The 17,358-nt window shown below is 41.7% G+C and overlaps 5 protein-coding genes across 5 annotated transcripts; 3 read left to right on the top strand and 2 right to left on the bottom strand.

Moving 5' to 3' along the window:
* Window positions 1-137: 137 nt before the first annotated feature.
* On the bottom strand, window positions 138-1,654 carry BCR41DRAFT_355703 (GTP cyclohydrolase 1 type 2/Nif3). Its single transcript, XM_022024525.1, has 6 exons — window positions 1,518-1,654; window positions 1,313-1,441; window positions 1,034-1,165; window positions 845-922; window positions 634-735; window positions 138-549 (listed from the first exon to the last, which is right to left on the bottom strand). The coding sequence occupies exons 1-6, from the start codon at window positions 1,609-1,611 to the stop codon at window positions 233-235; spliced, it is 852 nt and encodes a 283-aa protein (XP_021880502.1). The 5' UTR covers window positions 1,612-1,654; the 3' UTR covers window positions 138-232.
* A 153-nt stretch (window positions 1,655-1,807) lies between these two features.
* Window positions 1,808-2,899, top strand: BCR41DRAFT_387237 (60s acidic ribosomal protein-domain-containing protein; the record flags this gene model as incomplete). Its single annotated transcript, XM_022027873.1, has 3 exons — window positions 1,808-1,870; window positions 2,490-2,733; window positions 2,828-2,899. 3 exons carry the CDS (start codon window positions 1,808-1,810, stop codon window positions 2,839-2,841), a joined length of 321 nt encoding a protein of 106 aa, XP_021880501.1. The 3' UTR covers window positions 2,842-2,899.
* A 197-nt stretch (window positions 2,900-3,096) lies between these two features.
* On the bottom strand, window positions 3,097-6,085 carry BCR41DRAFT_355701 (hypothetical protein). The gene is made up of 7 exons (XM_022024524.1): window positions 5,915-6,085; window positions 5,602-5,788; window positions 5,401-5,503; window positions 4,997-5,298; window positions 4,236-4,536; window positions 3,395-4,131; window positions 3,097-3,292 (listed from the first exon to the last, which is right to left on the bottom strand). The coding sequence occupies exons 1-7, from the start codon at window positions 6,006-6,008 to the stop codon at window positions 3,271-3,273; spliced, it is 1,746 nt and encodes a 581-aa protein (XP_021880500.1). The 5' UTR covers window positions 6,009-6,085; the 3' UTR covers window positions 3,097-3,270.
* Window positions 6,086-6,921: 836 nt separating this feature from the next.
* On the top strand, window positions 6,922-11,590 carry BCR41DRAFT_355695 (CPSF A subunit region-domain-containing protein). Its single transcript, XM_022024523.1, has 9 exons — window positions 6,922-7,224; window positions 7,363-7,533; window positions 7,671-7,891; window positions 7,989-8,082; window positions 8,199-8,371; window positions 8,499-8,677; window positions 8,779-8,959; window positions 9,058-11,262; window positions 11,348-11,590. Exons 1-9 carry the CDS (start codon window positions 6,999-7,001, stop codon window positions 11,483-11,485), a joined length of 3,588 nt encoding a protein of 1,195 aa, XP_021880499.1. The 5' UTR covers window positions 6,922-6,998; the 3' UTR covers window positions 11,486-11,590.
* Window positions 11,591-14,132: 2,542 nt separating this feature from the next.
* BCR41DRAFT_355694 (hypothetical protein) lies at window positions 14,133-17,047 on the top strand. Its single transcript, XM_022024522.1, has 2 exons — window positions 14,133-15,435; window positions 15,551-17,047. The coding sequence occupies exons 1-2, from the start codon at window positions 14,449-14,451 to the stop codon at window positions 16,916-16,918; spliced, it is 2,355 nt and encodes a 784-aa protein (XP_021880498.1). The 5' UTR covers window positions 14,133-14,448; the 3' UTR covers window positions 16,919-17,047.
* The last annotated feature ends 311 nt before the right edge of the window (window positions 17,048-17,358 follow it).

The following is a 17,358-nucleotide window of genomic DNA, read 5'->3' as shown; positions in this document are numbered from 1 at the left end:
ATTACTTAGGATCACTATCGTATCCCAAAACCACGAGGCTCTTGCCCAATTCTTCATTTTTCATTATTACCTACTAGTTTCCAGAGATCACTAGTAGATGCTCTACGACATCCTGTGGGTGGTTCTAGTATCAGTTAGCCAGTGAATCATATTTAAAGCAATATCTCAATAAACCCATTGTTCTAAACTTTTTTCTCGCCTATCATCAATTTAATCTTTCATTTTTTTGGTCTTAAACAATCACGAGTGGATCCTTGTCTGTAGTACTAACAATGACTTCTACAGCTTCACCGCCATCTTTAGCCAACAGTTCCTCCAGCTTGGGTTTTAAGGAATCATGGAGGTATCCACGCTCAGTATTGGAGTGTTCACACAGAATAACCGTGCTGTTTTGCTCCAAGGCCTCAAGGACATCATGATGACCCAATTCGCCAGTCAGGAATAAATCCGCCTTGTGATTCACCATCTCTGACCCGGAACCAGCCCATACACCAACAGTCGAGATAAGCCTCTCGTTGTTGGCGTGTGTTGGATGAATTGCAGCACGAACTGAGTAGATAATTAAAAAATATTAATTCAAGGAAAACCAAGGATAAAAAAAAAAAAAAAAAAAAAAAAAGACTAGCTTTTTACCATGCTTCATGCGTAAGTGATTCTTGATTTGATCGATGACTTGTTGCACAGGTTGAGGGTTGTCAAAAGTAAAGATTCTACCCTTTCCAGACTTCTCATGACCTATTAAACAAGATGTCACCAGTTAAAAAAATAAGGAATCATCATTGTATGTTCATTTCCACATTTAAATCATTGCCTGGTTATTTTGCTTATCTCAAATTAATCTCACCTTCAGGTGGATTCTCGGCTGGAACGATAACCTTGCTAGAGCCAGCATTTCCGAATCCTTTAAGCAGCCAGTCGTTTACTAAATACAGCAAAGTAAGAATATGTATGAAGATTTTGTATCATAATTAAAAGTGTGAAATAAGCCCAGGCAGTAGTGATTAGTTGAATGGGGTGCTTTAAGCACCATTACCTCCATCTTCACAAGCGTCACAGGAGGTATGAGGAGAGTAGACACTAACGCCTTTGGCCGCACATTGGAGGACCATTCTCTGTTTTGTGTCTTTAAGCTGTAATCTCTTGAAGCCACGGAAAATAGGAGGATCTAATACAAGAATTTTCAAAAAGAATTTTAGCTCTATCTAGGTGATCTCGTTGGTTATCACCTCCAGAAATCTTTTAGCTCTAGTAGATCACAATTGGAGCCGTACATATATATGTTTGTTTAGCTACATTACTTCTCAATACTTACGGTAGGCGATGATAACTCCAACAGATGGATCATTGAGTGCCTCATCCACCACGGCAGAAGTGAAGTCAATGGTCAAGAAGACGCGCTGGGAAGCGACTGAGGCGCTCTTAGTCCTTGGATATGGGGCCTCTGTATGTTTGCCAGTAGAAAATAAGTCACAAGAAAAAAAGATCAACCAAGCGAGGAAGTCTGAAATTACAATTACCAACAAGTAAGCCAACATTGTCCCATGCATGTTCAGCAAGACTCTGAGGAGCAATGCGCTCCATACTCTTCAAAACGCGTGTGAGGAGGGCCATGGCTTTTAAGTCGTGATATTTGTGATATTGTCTATTGATGAAGGGAAGAAAGGAAGAATGATTCGAAGAGGAAGTGTTTGCACTTATGGAGCGCCTATTTAAGGGGTAACAGGTATCAGGTATATGTGAGGGTATTTCTGAAACTGACTGTGCCATCCAATAGTTCCCTCTTTCACATTTCTTGAATTTATCAACCATGGAAGAGCTTGCTACCTCCTATGCCGCATTGATCCTCTCTGACGACAATGTTGAGATCACCGTTAAGTATCGGACCATGCTATCATACAGTTCAACAAAAGAAGCCAATGAATAAATAACATGGCGACATCGATACATCGATATTACCCATTCTTAAGGATGGATGTGTAGGCTCTTCAATGACAGATTCGGATGGATACAATATGTTCTGCGCAAGAATAGGCTACGCTCTTCGGTAACTGAACGTTTAAGCGACCGATTTAAGCTGACCAACGTATATCTATTAGATCAACAATACTGGATACAATTGGATCCGCCATCACCAGCACGTAACTCATCGGCATTGTCCATACTCAAATCAACTACACTGCTAACGGCTTCAGTCTAGATTGAACCTTCTAGAGCACGTACTGCCACATAGGGATTTCTTTTTAGACTGACGTGACTATACACACTGCAGTTGACCAACGATGCTGAGCAAATTCATGTATTAGCTAGCAGTTAAGGATCAAAGTCAACTCTCGATTTGATTCAATTTCACCTCTGGAGATGAGGATATTGGGAGCCTGGAGAAAACAAGACCACATCGCCAACCAAATCACCAGCTAATTACCGCTAAATCTCAAACAAAATTGGAATCAGCTGCTGACCGAGTTCACGTTGTTTTCCCAATCTTATAGTCCGACAAGCTGCAGACCATCTTGAAGGCTGCAAACGTCCAGGTTGACTCTATCTGGACCTCACTATTTGCCAAGGCTCTCGAGGGTAAGGACGTCGCTGCCATGCTGTCCAATGTTGGTGCTGCTGGTGCCGCCCCTGCTGCTGGTGGTGCCGCCCCTGCCGGTGGCGCTGCTGCTGCTGAGGAGAAGAAGGAGGAAAAGAAAGAGGAGCCCAAGGAAGAGTCTGATGACGATATGGGATTCGGTAAGCGTCCGCATAGTTGTTAAGTAAATACTCTCAACCTTTTGGAGTTGCTTGATTCTAAGCTAACTTTATTCTTTTCTCCTCGTTTCATTAGGTCTTTTCGACTAAATAATGTCATTTCACCATCACTCTCAATAAAACTACAAGGCATAGCCTATCTCTTACCAATCTTTATTTTTATTTTGATTTTGACACCTATTGCTACTCACCCATCAGTGTCATGTATTGATCACATTTCATGATTCCATGGAATCATATATATAATCTTATTGTTCAAGGAGCACTAAGGACATAACGGACCGGAGTACATTTGAGAGAGGACAGATGATTCAACATGGAAATGATTCAGATGATTTTAATGGATACTCTTCAAGTTTATTCATTGTTTCACGACATACGCTCCATCTATCTTTGGCTATAATTCACTAAGGAGCGAAGCAATTTCATCCAGTATTGAAGCCAACGAGTCGCTCGAAATTTATTCAGTCATCCAGAATTGATTCTTTTTTTACAGCTCGCCTTACAACAAGTACATGTTTACATATTGACGATCTTGTCCCTGTTTTTAATTTAATATAACGAAAATGATGGACGATTAATTATTAGCATGCTCACAGCCAGTAAATTTCTCGCGAGAGTCTATCTTTCTTGTTACTATTACCTGTATTCCTCGATGTTCTCGAAAGTTAAAATGGTCAGATCGCGCTTCGTTAGAGGTTTCTTGGTCAACGGGCAAATATTTTTGGCGGCACCGTCTTGTAAAAGACAACGAATCCAACTATCATAGCCCATGACATGTCCATACTTGGAAATGGCTGGCTTTTCCACTACCTCCAGTGTAATTGGGTCAATGAATTTAGGAAGGGGGTTCAAAGCATCCTCATCTTCTTCACCTTCAATTTCCTCTTCCTGGCCGCCATCACTTCCTCCAGCTCCAGAAGGTGAACCATTCGCGGCGTTAGCTGCACGAGTACGTGTTCGCTTCGTTGTGCTCCACTTTGCCATGTAGGATCCCGAATCATCGCAATCAAACTCAGAGATATCAGAGGAGTCATCATCATTATAGAGACTGCGTCTCTTACGCTTGTTTCGACTAGCAGCGGCAGAAGTTTTGGGCTCCCGTGGGACCTTGGGAGCCTTGGGAGCTTTAGGTTCTTTTGGTGGTTTAGATTCTTTGGGAGCTTTGGAAGCTTTGGGCTCTTTTGGTGGCTTCAAGACAGTCGGTTTTTCTTCGCTTCCTCCAATGTTGTGCTTATTGTGTGTCCTAAACTCCTTAGTCGTCTCTCCATTTGCACCCTTTTTATCAAAAAGATAGTGGGCTTTCCCCTTCTCATCTAATACATAGTTGGGGTCCTGGATTTGATTTGTCTCCACAAGCAAGCGATAGTAATTGGAACACTTTGGCCAAGTCAAAAATGTACATCGTGATAAAAAAATATGGTATCAGTCAATGCTTCTATACCAGGATATATAAGGCAAAAAAAAGAAAAAAAAAGACAAACCTGGTAACCAACGCGTCCTGGGATGGTCATTGAGAAAATCCCCCATTGCCCATTGGCACCAATCTCAGCCAATCGTTCATGGAACCTCTTCTGCTCTTCTTTGGTCCATGCACCCTTGCGTTGGACTTCTCCAGGTGCGTTGAACCGATAATAATAGGTATTAGGCTTCTTGTCAATAGCTGCATAAGCTTTGATGCGAGCATCAGACCAACCCTCAAAGGCCTTGGAAGCATCGACTGTGTTTTCTTGCACCTGCTTAAGTGCTTCATCTAAGCCCAAGCGGCCACCCATGCGATATTGCCTATAAATAGAAGTATTTTCGTGAGAAAAATATATTCTAAGTTGGTAGGCTCGACTCCATCATGAATCGAAAAAGTGAAAAACTGTCAAGCCACACAAATTCACAAATTTCAGTTTTTCCTTTTTTAGAAGTCAGCATCGTTCTTTTTCTTCGAGGGCTGGTACCAAACTTGTGAATTTTGGCTGGCATCTTTAAAAAGGAAGGTTGTTAAGGGTTTTACATATAAATTTACATGAGATGGAGGAGAAATTTTTATATGTAAAACCCTTAACAACCTTCCTTTTTAAAGATGCCAGCCAAAATTCACAAGTTTGGTACCAGCCCTCGAAGAAAAAGAACGATGCTGACTTCTAAAAAAGGAAAAACTGAAATTTGTGAATTCGTGTGGCTTGACACTTTTTCGACTCAGGATGGAGCCTAACTTTGATGGTAAAAAATAAAGAAAAAGCAAAAGCCTTACTTTTTTTGTGCAGTTGTAGTACGCATACGAGGTGCCTCGCGGCGCTTCTTCAGATGCTCTTCATAACGAGCGCGTTGCTGATCATCCATGACAGTGATTGTTGCAGGCCTGTGGTTGCGGATGGCGATTGTACGGCGGATCTTCTCTAGATAGCCACGAGTGCTGAATTGAACAAAGGCATCGTCTTCATCATTGTTGCAGTCCTCGTAGGCTTCATCAATTTCTGCCTCAACCAAGTACCCGTAATGCTGCTTGAACTTCTTATAGCGTCGCTGCTTCTCTCTCTCTTCAAAGGCAGCGAACTAAAAAAGGATGGGACACGCCAGATATAAGAATGGGTTATGGAAACAACCAAAATATGACAAGGCCAGAGTTACCGAATGCTATCTCTACCATCTCCTTACCTGACGCTGTTGAAACGCAATACGCTGTTGAATGATATCCATCTCCTTCTCAGTAACATCCTGCTCAAAGACACGTTCCTTTCGAACCTTTTGAATATTATCACTATTCATCATTCGTTAATGTATACGAGAAAGACGTGTTTAATTAAAGATGTTACCGTAGTATAATTAAATTAAACAACCGTTTCATAATTTGCTCACATGTTTTCTTTGTTGTCTTCAGCATCCTCGTTATCGGAAGCGTCTTTGCTACTGACGATCTCGGCTTTGAGAGCAGCTTCTTTCTCCAGCTCACGCTGTTGGATCAGGAGTTTGAGGACATTCACCGGCCGAGTGTCAGACAGAGCTGGCTTGATGATTGGCTTTGAGAAAACATTCTTGGCCCTGTCTGGTGTTTTTTTATAAAAAAAAAAAAAAAAAAAAAACTGTGATGAGTGTATGTAAAAATCAAAACTTCATACAAAAACTTCATAGTGTTTTTTTTTGTTTCTTTTATGATGAGAAATGTACGTACTGTATTCATACTCCTTCCGAAAAATGGTACAACGCGTTTTTTCGCTCGTAGCGCTCGGTGAGTTGGCACGAGAGCTGTTACTGGAATTCGCCATGATGTTTACTATGAGTCAACCAAATGATGTTTTAATATGCTGATGAACAAAATCATAGAAAAAGGCGCGAGAACAGGGTATTATTGGTCGAATACAGCACAAACTTTCTCAAAATACATCAGACGTGACTGTGAAAACTAGTCTAAGGTTTGCTTACACGCATATTTTCTAGACTACACTAATTTATATGGATTTTCTGTAGTTCCTTGATTCCTCCTCAGCCTCCAATGGTGCTTGACGTTTGGTGCGCAATGGACAACTGTCTTTTATCCATGGATATGCTCCATCCTTGTCTGTTGGCTGAGGGTAGAGGGTCGCTGTTGGTATATTAGATGACTTCAGACGACGTTGTCTCTGATCATGAAAAACAAGGATCCCTTGCAAGCACATGTAGGTTGCAGGAAGGGTCCGCGATGGATTCACTGTCAAACGCACGCAATACTGCACCTGCATGTACCCAACTCGAGTAGGCCCGAAACACGGCCGATATCAATGATCATCTTGGACGGTCTCTCGAAGGCTTTCTCTCATCATTTCTGCTACGACAACTAAGAGAGAGCTGAAGAGAAGGAAAGAAAAAAGAATAGAGCGAGAGGAAGCTGCCGCTGAATTGTCTAGATAGAATAATAACGAGATGATGGACGTATGGAGGAGAATGGGCTCCTTTGCGATTGATGTAAGTATAACGCGACTTCCACATAGGGAAAGGCAAGCTGTTGCAGATCTACAGAATATGGTTCGTAAACTAGAACAAAATCAGTGTGCAAGCGCCTGAACAAACTGGCTGTAAAAAGAAATCAACCAACCCCTTTGTTTTTGGGCCAAGATTGTGCTGTTCCCTCTTGCCCGAATGACGTATTTTCAGCCACAAATAAAAAAAAAAAAGAAAAAAAGCAATTACTCATTTCCACATCCTCTGGCCTCCATTCTTGCTAATTTTCATTTTCTTCAAGCGGGACAATTATAAAAACGACTGACGGAACCTGAGCCATGTTTCTGTATAACTTGACCCTGCAGGCCCCCAATGCCATTAACCAGGCGATCCTTGGTAACTTCTCAGGGACTCGTCAGCAGGAGCTTATTGTCTCTCATGTCTCAAGGATCGAGTTGCTTAGGCCAGACACAACTACTGGAAAGGTCCATTCTATTCTCTCTCACGATGTATTTGGTGTTGTCCGATCCCTAGCTTCATTTCGCCTGACTGGAGCATCTAAAGGTACTTTGAAAGCTAATAGTAATAACGATAGGTGTCTTTTTTATGTTTGGCGCGCTTTAACTAAAAAAAAAAAAAAAAAAAAAAAAAAAAAAACATTTTGTTTATTATTACCTCGACTGCATACTTGGACCGTATCAGACTACATTGTCATTGGATCAGATTCAGGAAGGATCGTTATTTTGGAATATAACCCGGCCAAGAATGTGTTTGAAAAGGTACATCAGGAGACATTTGGCAAGTCTGGATGTCGAAGAATTGTGCCAGGACAGTACCTTGCCACAGATCCGAAGGGTCGTGCCGTCATGATTGGTAAGCAAGTATAACCAGTAATGGAGACCAGCCAAGGGTAGTATGAAATCAGGAGCTGAAAATCATCCATTTCAATCTAATAAGTAAGAAAGGTATGTTTTAGCCCTGAAAGTTAATTTATTTTATTCCTTTTATAGGTTCGATGGAAAAACAGAAACTCGTGTATATTTTGAACAGAGATATCGCGGCTAGGTTAACGATTGGATCGCCTTTGGAAGCGCATAAGTCCCATACAATTGTACATTATTGCACAGGAGTCGATGTTGGGTTCGAAAACCCTATATTTGCGTGCCTGGAAGTTGACTATTCAGAGGCTGATCAGGATCCTAAGGGGGAGGCTCTCAGGGAAACTGAAAAGGTACAATGGAGGAACATTGTCAGGGCGCTTTAGAAATATGCTGGTCGTTAGTATTTTACGTAAACTAATTTATTTTTCGATTACCCACATGCTTTAGATGTTGACATACTACGAATTAGATCTTGGTCTGAATCATGTTGTTAGAAAATGGAGCGAAGCAGTCGATCGCAAAGCAAATATGCTAGTAGCAGGTATGAAGGATATATTTAAAGATGTTATGAGAGTTCTTTGGGGGTGACGTGAATTGAAAGATCGAAAGTCTGAGCAATGTACTTCCTTCCGTAAACTGTAAATGATTTTCTTATAGTACCCGGTGGCACTGATGGGCCGTCAGGAGTTTTAGTGTGTTCAGAAAATTATATTACTTATAAGCATATCGCCTCCGCTACTCTCTCAGTACCTATACCAAGACGGGAGAGCCCATTGGAGAACAAGGACAGAGGACTATTGATCGTATCAGGAGTCGTTCATAAAATGAAGGTACACTTTGGTCACAGCATGGAAATTGTCAAAAATAGATCAAAGAGAGTGGTCTCGAAACATGAAAAATAACGCTTTTTTTTTTTTTTTTTTTTTTTTTTTTAAAAAAAAATAAATAAATAAAAAGAACTCATTCTTCTTATTGTTACAAAGCGAAGAAGGTGATTTATACAAGGTCACGATTGACTACACAGGGGACACCGTAAACGAAATTAAAATCAAGTACTTTGACACAGTTTCGGTCGCCTCAGGGCTTTGTATTCTGAAGAGCGGATTCTTATTTGTCGCCAGCGAATTTGGAAATCAGTAAGTTCTCGATGCTTGATTGACATCAACATCATTTCATTGTTTTTTTTTTTTATGAGACAAAAAAAAACTTACAGAAATCTGACGCTCCATTCGTGTAGTCATTTTTACCAGTTCGAAAAATTGGGTGACGATGATGATACCCCTGAATATTCCAGTAATGACTTTATGGGAGCTGACGGCGAACATCTGAATATCAGAGTATACTTCAAACCAAGGCCACTGGAGAATTTGCTTCTAGTTGATGAACTAGCCAGTATGGCTCCTTTGACAGATGCCAAGGTACATAGCCGTGCTATATATGCTTTTTGGTTTACTTTGCATACTATTTCGTATCGACTAGCTAATTTCTCGTCTTTGATAATTTGATTCTCATGCAGGTTTTGAATCTTACTGACGAAGATACGCCACAGATTTACGCGCTATGTGGCCGAGGTGCACGTTCAACGATGAGGATATTGAGACATGGATTAGAGGTTACGGAGATGGCTGTGTCGCCCCTACCTGCTAACCCAACAGCAGTCTGGACTACCCGACTGACAGCTGACGATCTATATGACCAATATATTGTTGTTTCCTTCTCTAATGCAACACTGGTACTTTCTATTGGCGAAACAGTGGAAGAGGTTACTGATACTGGCTTTTTAGCAACAACACCAACGATCACAGTCCAGCAGCTTGGCCAAGATGCGTTGCTTCAGGTCTATCCACAGGGCATCCGACATATTCGCGCTAACAAACAGGTAACAGAATGGAGGGCTCCAGGAGGCAGACAGATTGTACGCGCGGCCACAAATCGGCAACAAGTTGTGATCGCATTGACTGGTGGTGAGCTTGTCTATTTTGAAGTCGATGATGTCGGAAATTTAAGCGAATCACATGTGCGTAGGGAAATGTCTGGCAATGTCACTTGCCTTAGCATTCAGCCCTTGCCTAAAGGAAGGAGGCGTGTTCGTTTCTTAGCTGTTGGATGCGATGATAATACGGTCCGTATTCTCAGCCTAGATGCTTCATCATGTCTAGAACCTCTAAGTTTACAGGCTTTATCAGCCATCCCTGAATCTCTAGTTATGATCGACATGCCGGATCAAATCTCTGAAGGATCATTGACAACATTATACTTGAATATCGGTTTGCAGAACGGAGTCTTGCTCCGCACTGTTTTGGATCAGACGACAGGTCAGCTCTCGGACACTCGTACACGTTTCTTAGGCGCACGTGCAGTTCGACTTTTTGAATTGAACATGGCAGGCAATCCCTCAGTTTTAGCACTCTCAAGCCGACCATGGCTTAGCTACCAATTGCAGTCGCGTATTCATCTGAACCCATTATCATACGAAGCACTGGAGTATGCAGCCAGCTTTACGTCCAAGCAGTGTCTGGAGGGAGTTGTAGCAATTGCAGGAAAGGAGCTCAAGATTTTTACTATCGAAAAATTTGGACAAGTCTTTAATGAGACAGCTATCCAACTGACATACACGCCACGCCGCTTTGTTGTCAACCCTGTACACAAAACAATTGCGGTCATTGAAACCGATCATCAGACTTACTCCACACTGGAAAAGAAGAAGAGGCTTGAGGAGCTTGGATTCGCTATGCGGGAGGAGGAAGAACTCGACCCTGTCGTCTTTGGACATGCTAGATCTTTGCCCGGCAAATGGGCATCGTTGATCAGGATCCTCAACCCAGCAACGGGGGAGACAACATTTACGCTCGAGCTCGAGCAGAATGAAGCTGCATTGAGTGTAGCGGTACTTAATTTTGCAGTCGAAGCAAACGAGTTGTTCTTGGCAGTCGGCACAGCAGCAGATTTGACTTTGCAACCAAAATCGCTGTCATCGGGCTTCATCCATATTTACAAGTTTGTAAATGAAGGCAAAGGTCTGGAGTTGGTCCATAAAACACCAGTAGAGGAAGTGCCACAAGCACTCCTTCATTTCCAGGGTCGTCTCTTGGCAGGTGTCGGCAAGATTTTACGCGTATACGATCTTGGCAAGCGTAAACTTCTCAGGAAGACTGAAAACCGCATGATTCCAAATGCGATCGTGACGTTGCACAATCAAGGAGGGCGCATCATTATAGGAGATGTGCAAGAATCACTTCACTATGCATCATACATTCCTGCAGACAACAAGATCGTTACTTTCGCAGATGACAAGTCACCGAGATGGGTTACGTGCTCTGCAATGATTGATTACGACACTGTGGCTGCAGGAGACAAGTTTGGTAACTTCTTTGTCAATCGATTGCCGCAGAAGCTCAGTCAAGAGATTGATGAGGACGAGGCAGGTTCCAAATCTGTGGGAAAGGGTTATCTCCATGGAGCCGCACACAAGGTGGACATGTTGGCACATTACCATGTAGGTGACATTTTAACGTCATTGGCTAAGACAAGCTTTGTGGCAGGAGGGCGCGAAATGATTTTGTATACATCGTTCCTGGGTGGAATTGGTATATTTATCCCGTTCCAGACCAAGGAGGATATCGATTTTTTCCAGACACTGGAGATGCATATGCGGAATGAGATGCCTCCTTTGGCGGGCCGTGATCACTTGAGTTACCGTGGATATCATGTTCCTGTGAAGGTAAATAAACGAAGAGGAAAAAAAAAATGCTGTTTACAATGAATTACTTGATTTTAGCGACTAAGACTGACATAAATTTAAATAGGGAACTGTGGATGGCGATATTTGCGAGCAATACAACTTGCTATCAGGTGACAAGAAGAGGATGATTGCAGAAGAGCTGGATAGGACACCGGCTGAAATTCAAAAGAAGATTGAGGATATGCGTATTCGAGCAATCTAAAGTCTAGAGAAAGTGGGTCATTTTTTATTAGACCATTCAGTAAAATCAGATCAGTGTGTAATAGGGGATGAATTGCGCCAGATAAAAAGATGAGCACTATCTTAACATTATTTTCTATACAGAAATATAAATATACATGTATATATATATGGACGTCGTACAAAAAAAAAAAAAAAAAAGAGGAAAGTTCCAAAGACCACAGTGCATGAATACCACGTAATGCATTGTTTAAGCAAGCTGGCTGTACTATGAAGAGAGAATTTTGCTCCCTTGAAATTCGTCCCACCTTGCCCTCCTAAAAAAGAAAAGGGCTGCGCCGACTTGTTTAGTGGATTCATGCAAGTATATGTGTACGCTTGACATAATCTCGTCCATCCTTCTTCCCCTGATGCTGTTGTTTATTTTCATTGTACAGGAAAAGGGAAAGGAGAGAAGTGGGATTCTTTTTCCGCGCCCTCTGCTCCGTCATTTGTATACACATAAACATTGTTGAGTGACGATGACAAAGTATTCCAAATATATAGGCACATAAAGAGGGCAAAGAGTTGGTGGCAACTGGTCTTTTTTTTTTTTTTTTTTTTTTTTTTAATTTTGCGACGTCTTACATGTCCAACATGAATACATTTATGAGAGAATAACGAACTTTGTCATTATTATTATTATTGGTAATATTATATTCATATCTATTTTTTTTAAACCAGGAATTGGTTCAACAACTCGGACGCGTTTTTTTCTTTTGGTAGCTGAAAAGTCGATTTTTTTTTTTTTTTTTTTTTTTAGAGTTCATGGACATGACGTTATATCCGAGGAAGGATTCAGGCGATTATTGTCGAAAATTACAATGATGCAGCTAGAAGGAGGTGAGCACTTATCCAAAGGGGATTTTTTTTTTAGGGAGGAGTGTTGGTCATCTTGCTGCACCTTCTTTACATTCTGCAATCTATTTTTTGCAGTTTGACTGTCCTATACATTTTTTTTATCCTGTTGCCAAGCAATGTAAAAAGCCTTGGGTTCATTAATGACGAGAAAAAAAAAAGGCAAGGTGAATGTATACGGGTCATCCAAAAGTACTATATAAACAAAAGCTAAAATAGCATGAGATCCGCATGGTTTTTTCGTGGCAAGGTAATGATTAAATAAGATATATGAATAAAAAAAAAATTGAATGACAAACCGCAATTCTTACAGCAGCAAGAACTCTAAACAAATAAGACATAAAGAGTCTGTTCCTTCTTAATCAGAAAAAAAAAAAAATCTGCTGTGGATGTTGTAGGGAGGAAAAATAGACAGGAATAAGACAATTGGTTGCAGCGCTGTATTGTACTCGCGTGCTTCCAGTGTATGCATGTGCGTGATCAGTAAGAGGGATTGGGTTGTTTGGATGGAGCAAAGTTACACATATCATGCAAAGCCGTTGTTTTTAGTTAATGTTGATTTTTTTATATCCACTGTTGTGATCATTCTATTCTTGGACGACGATGTTCTGGAATGAATCGCTCTTTATTTTTTGGATTTTTTTTTTTATAATAGAACATTGTCTGTCGTAGTTTCGGTGACAATGCGCCTTGTCTACTTGTAGACAAAAATCGACTCATGCGAGACGGTAGTACATACCGCATTCTTTCCCTCCCTCGAGTCTGAAGATGTGTGTAAAAAGGGGAAAGGAAGCACAGGGATTCAAAATAGGGCAGCGCAGAGTTGACCTAATTGCGCTTGTCATCTTTTTGTGTGCAAACACATCGCGCAGATCGTATTTCTGCCAACCAACTTGTTCCCAGTTTGCTTGTTTTCCGCCTATCAACCTGCGTTTTTTTAGTTTAGCCGCTGTAGCGGAGATTACATTCACTGTTTTTTCTAGGCCCAAGAGACACTCCATGATAGATACCGTAACCCATGCAATGAAAATGTAACAAGTGTGCCATGTGTCTTTTTTTTTTTTTTTTTTTTTTTTCCTGCTTGGCTATGCATTGTTATGTTTCTTTTGTTAAAATGAAGCAGAAAACAGCCTGCATGACAGGAAAAATAAATCTTTCAAAGTGGATCGAACAAAAAACCAAAAATCGGTTGATGTAGAGAACAAAATTGACAGGGAAAAAAAGGGGAGGAGATATTGGATAGTTGTCGAATTGTCGAGGAGGGACCCTATTCAAACAACCGTTGTGAATAGAACGCGACGAGGTGAAAGGCAGTAGTAACACATAGGCTATTCAGACCAAAAAAAATAAAATAAAATAAAAAGTTATACCTGTTTCCTGGTACTGTTGATGTGGTGGAGCAATAACGATGAAGAATATATGAAAAATGTGTACTTTCTGAATGATATCTTTTTAAGGTATATATATTGATGTATACATGGAATGTAGATGGATGGTGCTTCTTTGTAGCTGGCATCAATTGGTATTGATGGATTGGTGATTGTATATTTTCTTGTATTCTTCTAGGGGAACAATACATGATGCATAATGGTATAGCATTAATGCTAATATATATATATATATATATATATATATGTATCTTTAGTCCTGATTGATGAATGAGTTGGATGGGGGGGACAGCCCTTTTGTTTGGGCATCGCTTTTTCGTTTCCCATCCATCTCTGTTATTTCAATATGTCCGCGGGGCTGTTACACATTCTTTTTCGCTGACCCTTTTTCCTTTCCCCTTCCCCTTCCCCTTCCCCTTCCCCTTCCCCTTCCCTTCTTCTTCTTCCTCCTCTTCTTCTTCTTCCTCTTCTTTCTGTCCTCATTCATTGATATCTTCCCTTTCCTTCTCTCTTTCTCTCTTTTCACTTTCTGTCCTCCATGTGCATTCTTTTGTCTTCATTGCACTCATTCTTTTCTCATTCACTTTCACTATACACCTCAAAAATACTACAAGTATAATTGTATTTGTAGCACCAAGACAACCTTATCCCCCCCTTTTTTTATCTTTTCAAATTCGTCAACAACATAGACATTGCAACCATGACTACACTACTACACTCTTCTAATACTTCGCAGACTGCCGAAGCTTTGCTCAATCGTGCACGACGACTCTCGAGCAATGCATACGTAAAGTCTTGTCCACCTCTGTCCTTCGCCGAAGGCGAGTCCTATCGCTTTAACACATATTCTACTCCATCTAGTCAACGAAGTTCATTGAATAGTGTCCTCTGGAATCCTTCCAGACGATCATCTCTCGTTTCCGTACCTCGTCGCTCTTCTTCAACAACCCCTTCTTCACTTTCTTCTTCCACATCCCCACTGTCATTATCGCAACTTTCATCTTCTTCCCCCCATGATAATCTATGTTCAACTACTGCAGATATTTCCATAACTCCCACAATTATCTCATCCTCTCTGGAAAACAAGTCAATTCTGTACCAGAATCCTTTGCAGAATGAGAGTCCCAAGTGTAACCACATTATAGCTAATAGCGATAGCAACACACCCCTCAACTCTTCCCCAACACATTCTTTTACCTGTGCAACCACCCAATCGTCACTTCTCCCATCACCCTTAACATCGCGTCCAAGATCCCTCATTTTGGAGAATACTCAGCAGATCCGAGGTTCAGCTCAATACGCAGAAGGTGAAGAGAAAGGCGCACTTAATCCCTTCTCAACCAAGGACCTCCGTCGCAAACATCTTAGCGAGAATGGAGGCAGTCTCGTTTATGGTGTCTTGGCTGCTCTTCGACAAAGCTCAGAGCAGGAATCGTCATGGGCGCTCAACCCCATGGGGAACAGCGCTGACAAATTAGACGCACCTTCGATTATTCCGACGGTTACTATGACATCGATATCGTCGGTGGCATGTTCTTCTGAGCAGGAGAATAATCAGGCCATATGCGAGGCTGAACGCACATCAATAGCCGGTATAGTTGCTGTTAATGATAGCGAGCGGCCTTTGAAGAGCGGCTCTCTTGTGCATACTGTTGAGCACCAGATCACTCCCCCAACCTCTGTCAAGGTAGGGAGGGGACATTAAAAAAATGGTCGAAAGATGTCGATTTCTTCTGATCTGATTTTTAGTGGATGAAATTAAACTTTTCCTTTTTTATATCTGAACCTTCCATTTTCTCTAGGATGTGGCCGACGCCCACGTCTCTGAGGCGACAGTGAAAGATGAAGATGTAATTGATGGCTCTTCAGAGACAGCCTCTCTTCAGGAAGATGACGTATTACCTGGCTCTAAAACAAAGATGGCGGTCGAACCGCCTGCACAGACGCTCTCCTCTTCTTCCGCTAAATCGACAGGGGTAGAGCAGGAGAAGAAAGAAGGCAAGGGCTCATACCTCCTGCATAAGATGGGTATGCGCAAGAATAGCATCACAGAGGCATCATTATCACCCAAGGACCCAATGTCACCGCCATCACCGCATCTCTCTGTTTTATCTAGTAATTCCAAACGTTCGAGGCGATCTTCAAGGTTACTGGGCAAGTTTGTCCCCAAGTTCTTGCATACTTCTTCATCCTCACCCACTGTCTCACCACATCTGCAGACTTCGAGCCAATCCAGTAGCATGGCAACCACTGAAGAATCCCCTGTTCTTCATGGGCACAATGATGCCATAATATATTCTACCGTATTCAAAGGTTCACAAGAATCGCTACCCCTTGAGACTATGGCTGAGGAGGATGACCTGACCAAGACGTCTCCGAAATCAACATTTCTTGAATGTCTTCGTGCTGGAGCCGTCTCCCCTTGCATGTCTTTGGGGCGTCGTTCGTCTTGGTCCTCAGATGTTTCAAAGCAATCCGATTATTCATATGCATCCAGACCCTCAGACTCTTCAATGACCTCAATCGAGTCCACTACAGATGAGGAAAGCCGTGGGAGTGGGCCCAGGGTTCAGAGCACGTATGCAATCGAAACTAAATACGAACAGGAGAATACTAAGGATGCTAGAGACGATAGGGATGGCGATAATAAAGGCGATGACAGAGAGAAAGACCACACTATTATGGCCACCATTGACTCGGCACAGGAAAAACCTCCATTGTCTCCCTACATCATTGATGAGGACTGTGATGATGATTTTTTCTTGAACTCTGTCTTGCGCAGGAAATCCCAGTCGACAATAGACCCTAAAGCAGAGTCTCAGCAGTCTAATATGGTCATGAATTCGTCGTACCCTTCCAGCACGACCTTAAGTAGCATGCATTCAACCCCTTCGATATCTGGCTGGTCTAATAACTCCTCCCAGGCTTCATCCCCATCTCCAACATCACCTTTGTTCTCGACAAGCCAAGTATATCCATTTCCGCCCTCTATTGGTAGTGGCACTACAAAGACACCACCCACGACACCACCCCCAAGTATGGCCATGGCTGCGATCTACCAGCGTACAAACCCTCTGCCGACACCGATCTATTCAGGGCTTGATGAGAAGAGAACACGTTTGCGTGAAGCAGTCAGCGAGTGGCGACGATCCACGAATCTCTCCTATTAAAGATCCAAAATACCCAGCAGGCATATCATGCCTCTCCTATAGTAATGTCTACCGACTCACAATTACTGTGATAATGAACCCGTTTCCAACGAATAGTTTTTAATGAACTCAAAAAAAAAAAAAAAAAAAGATACCAGGATGCCAGAATGCCAGGATAGTTAGTTGTAAATAGTAAATTCCCGACTCCGACACCCAACCTAATCAATCATCTTAGCATCTAGTTATTTTAACATAAACAGAAAAGCACACATGTACACAGCTTGTTTTTTTTATAAAATTAAACAACTTCTTATTCTAATCTATCTTACTTTATTTATTCAATTATTATATTATGATGGCTGTTATTTTATCTCAATTATTTACCAATAAAAAGTATCAATGTGATGACTCGCCAAGGAGCAAGTTGTTGAATGCTAAGGGTGCGAGCGAGACGGCGTAGA

Source organism: Lobosporangium transversale (genome assembly GCF_002105155.1).
Source record: "Lobosporangium transversale strain NRRL 3116 chromosome Unknown BCR41scaffold_23, whole genome shotgun sequence".
Taxonomy (NCBI): domain Eukaryota; kingdom Fungi; phylum Mortierellomycota; class Mortierellomycetes; order Mortierellales; family Mortierellaceae; genus Lobosporangium; species Lobosporangium transversale.
Note: the sequence above shows the minus strand (reverse complement) of the source record. Positions and strands in the feature narration are given on the sequence as shown.

Coding starts and splice junctions, on each gene's coding strand:
- BCR41DRAFT_355701 (XM_022024524.1), bottom strand. CDS start 6,008: ATGGCGAATTCCAGTAACAGCTCTCGTGCCAACTCACCGAGCGCTACG. Junction 4,537..4,996: donor ACTACAACTGCACAAAAAAA/GTAAGGCTTTTG, acceptor TTCTATTTATAG/GCAATATCGCATGGGTGGCC. Junction 3,293..3,394: donor GAGAACATCGAGGAATACAG/GTAATAGTAACA, acceptor AATTAAAAACAG/GGACAAGATCGTCAATATGT.
- BCR41DRAFT_355694 (XM_022024522.1), top strand. CDS start 14,449: ATGACTACACTACTACACTCTTCTAATACTTCGCAGACTGCCGAAGCT. Junction 15,436..15,550: donor CTCCCCCAACCTCTGTCAAG/GTAGGGAGGGGA, acceptor CATTTTCTCTAG/GATGTGGCCGACGCCCACGT.
- BCR41DRAFT_355703 (XM_022024525.1), bottom strand. CDS start 1,611: ATGGCCCTCCTCACACGCGTTTTGAAGAGTATGGAGCGCATTGCTCCT. Junction 923..1,033: donor TGACGCTTGTGAAGATGGAG/GTAATGGTGCTT, acceptor TGCTGTATTTAG/TAAACGACTGGCTGCTTAAA. Junction 550..633: donor TCACTTACGCATGAAGCATG/GTAAAAAGCTAG, acceptor TTATCTACTCAG/TTCGTGCTGCAATTCATCCA.
- BCR41DRAFT_355695 (XM_022024523.1), top strand. CDS start 6,999: ATGTTTCTGTATAACTTGACCCTGCAGGCCCCCAATGCCATTAACCAG. Junction 7,225..7,362: donor CCTGACTGGAGCATCTAAAG/GTACTTTGAAAG, acceptor GGACCGTATCAG/ACTACATTGTCATTGGATCA. Junction 8,960..9,057: donor CTCCTTTGACAGATGCCAAG/GTACATAGCCGT, acceptor ATTCTCATGCAG/GTTTTGAATCTTACTGACGA.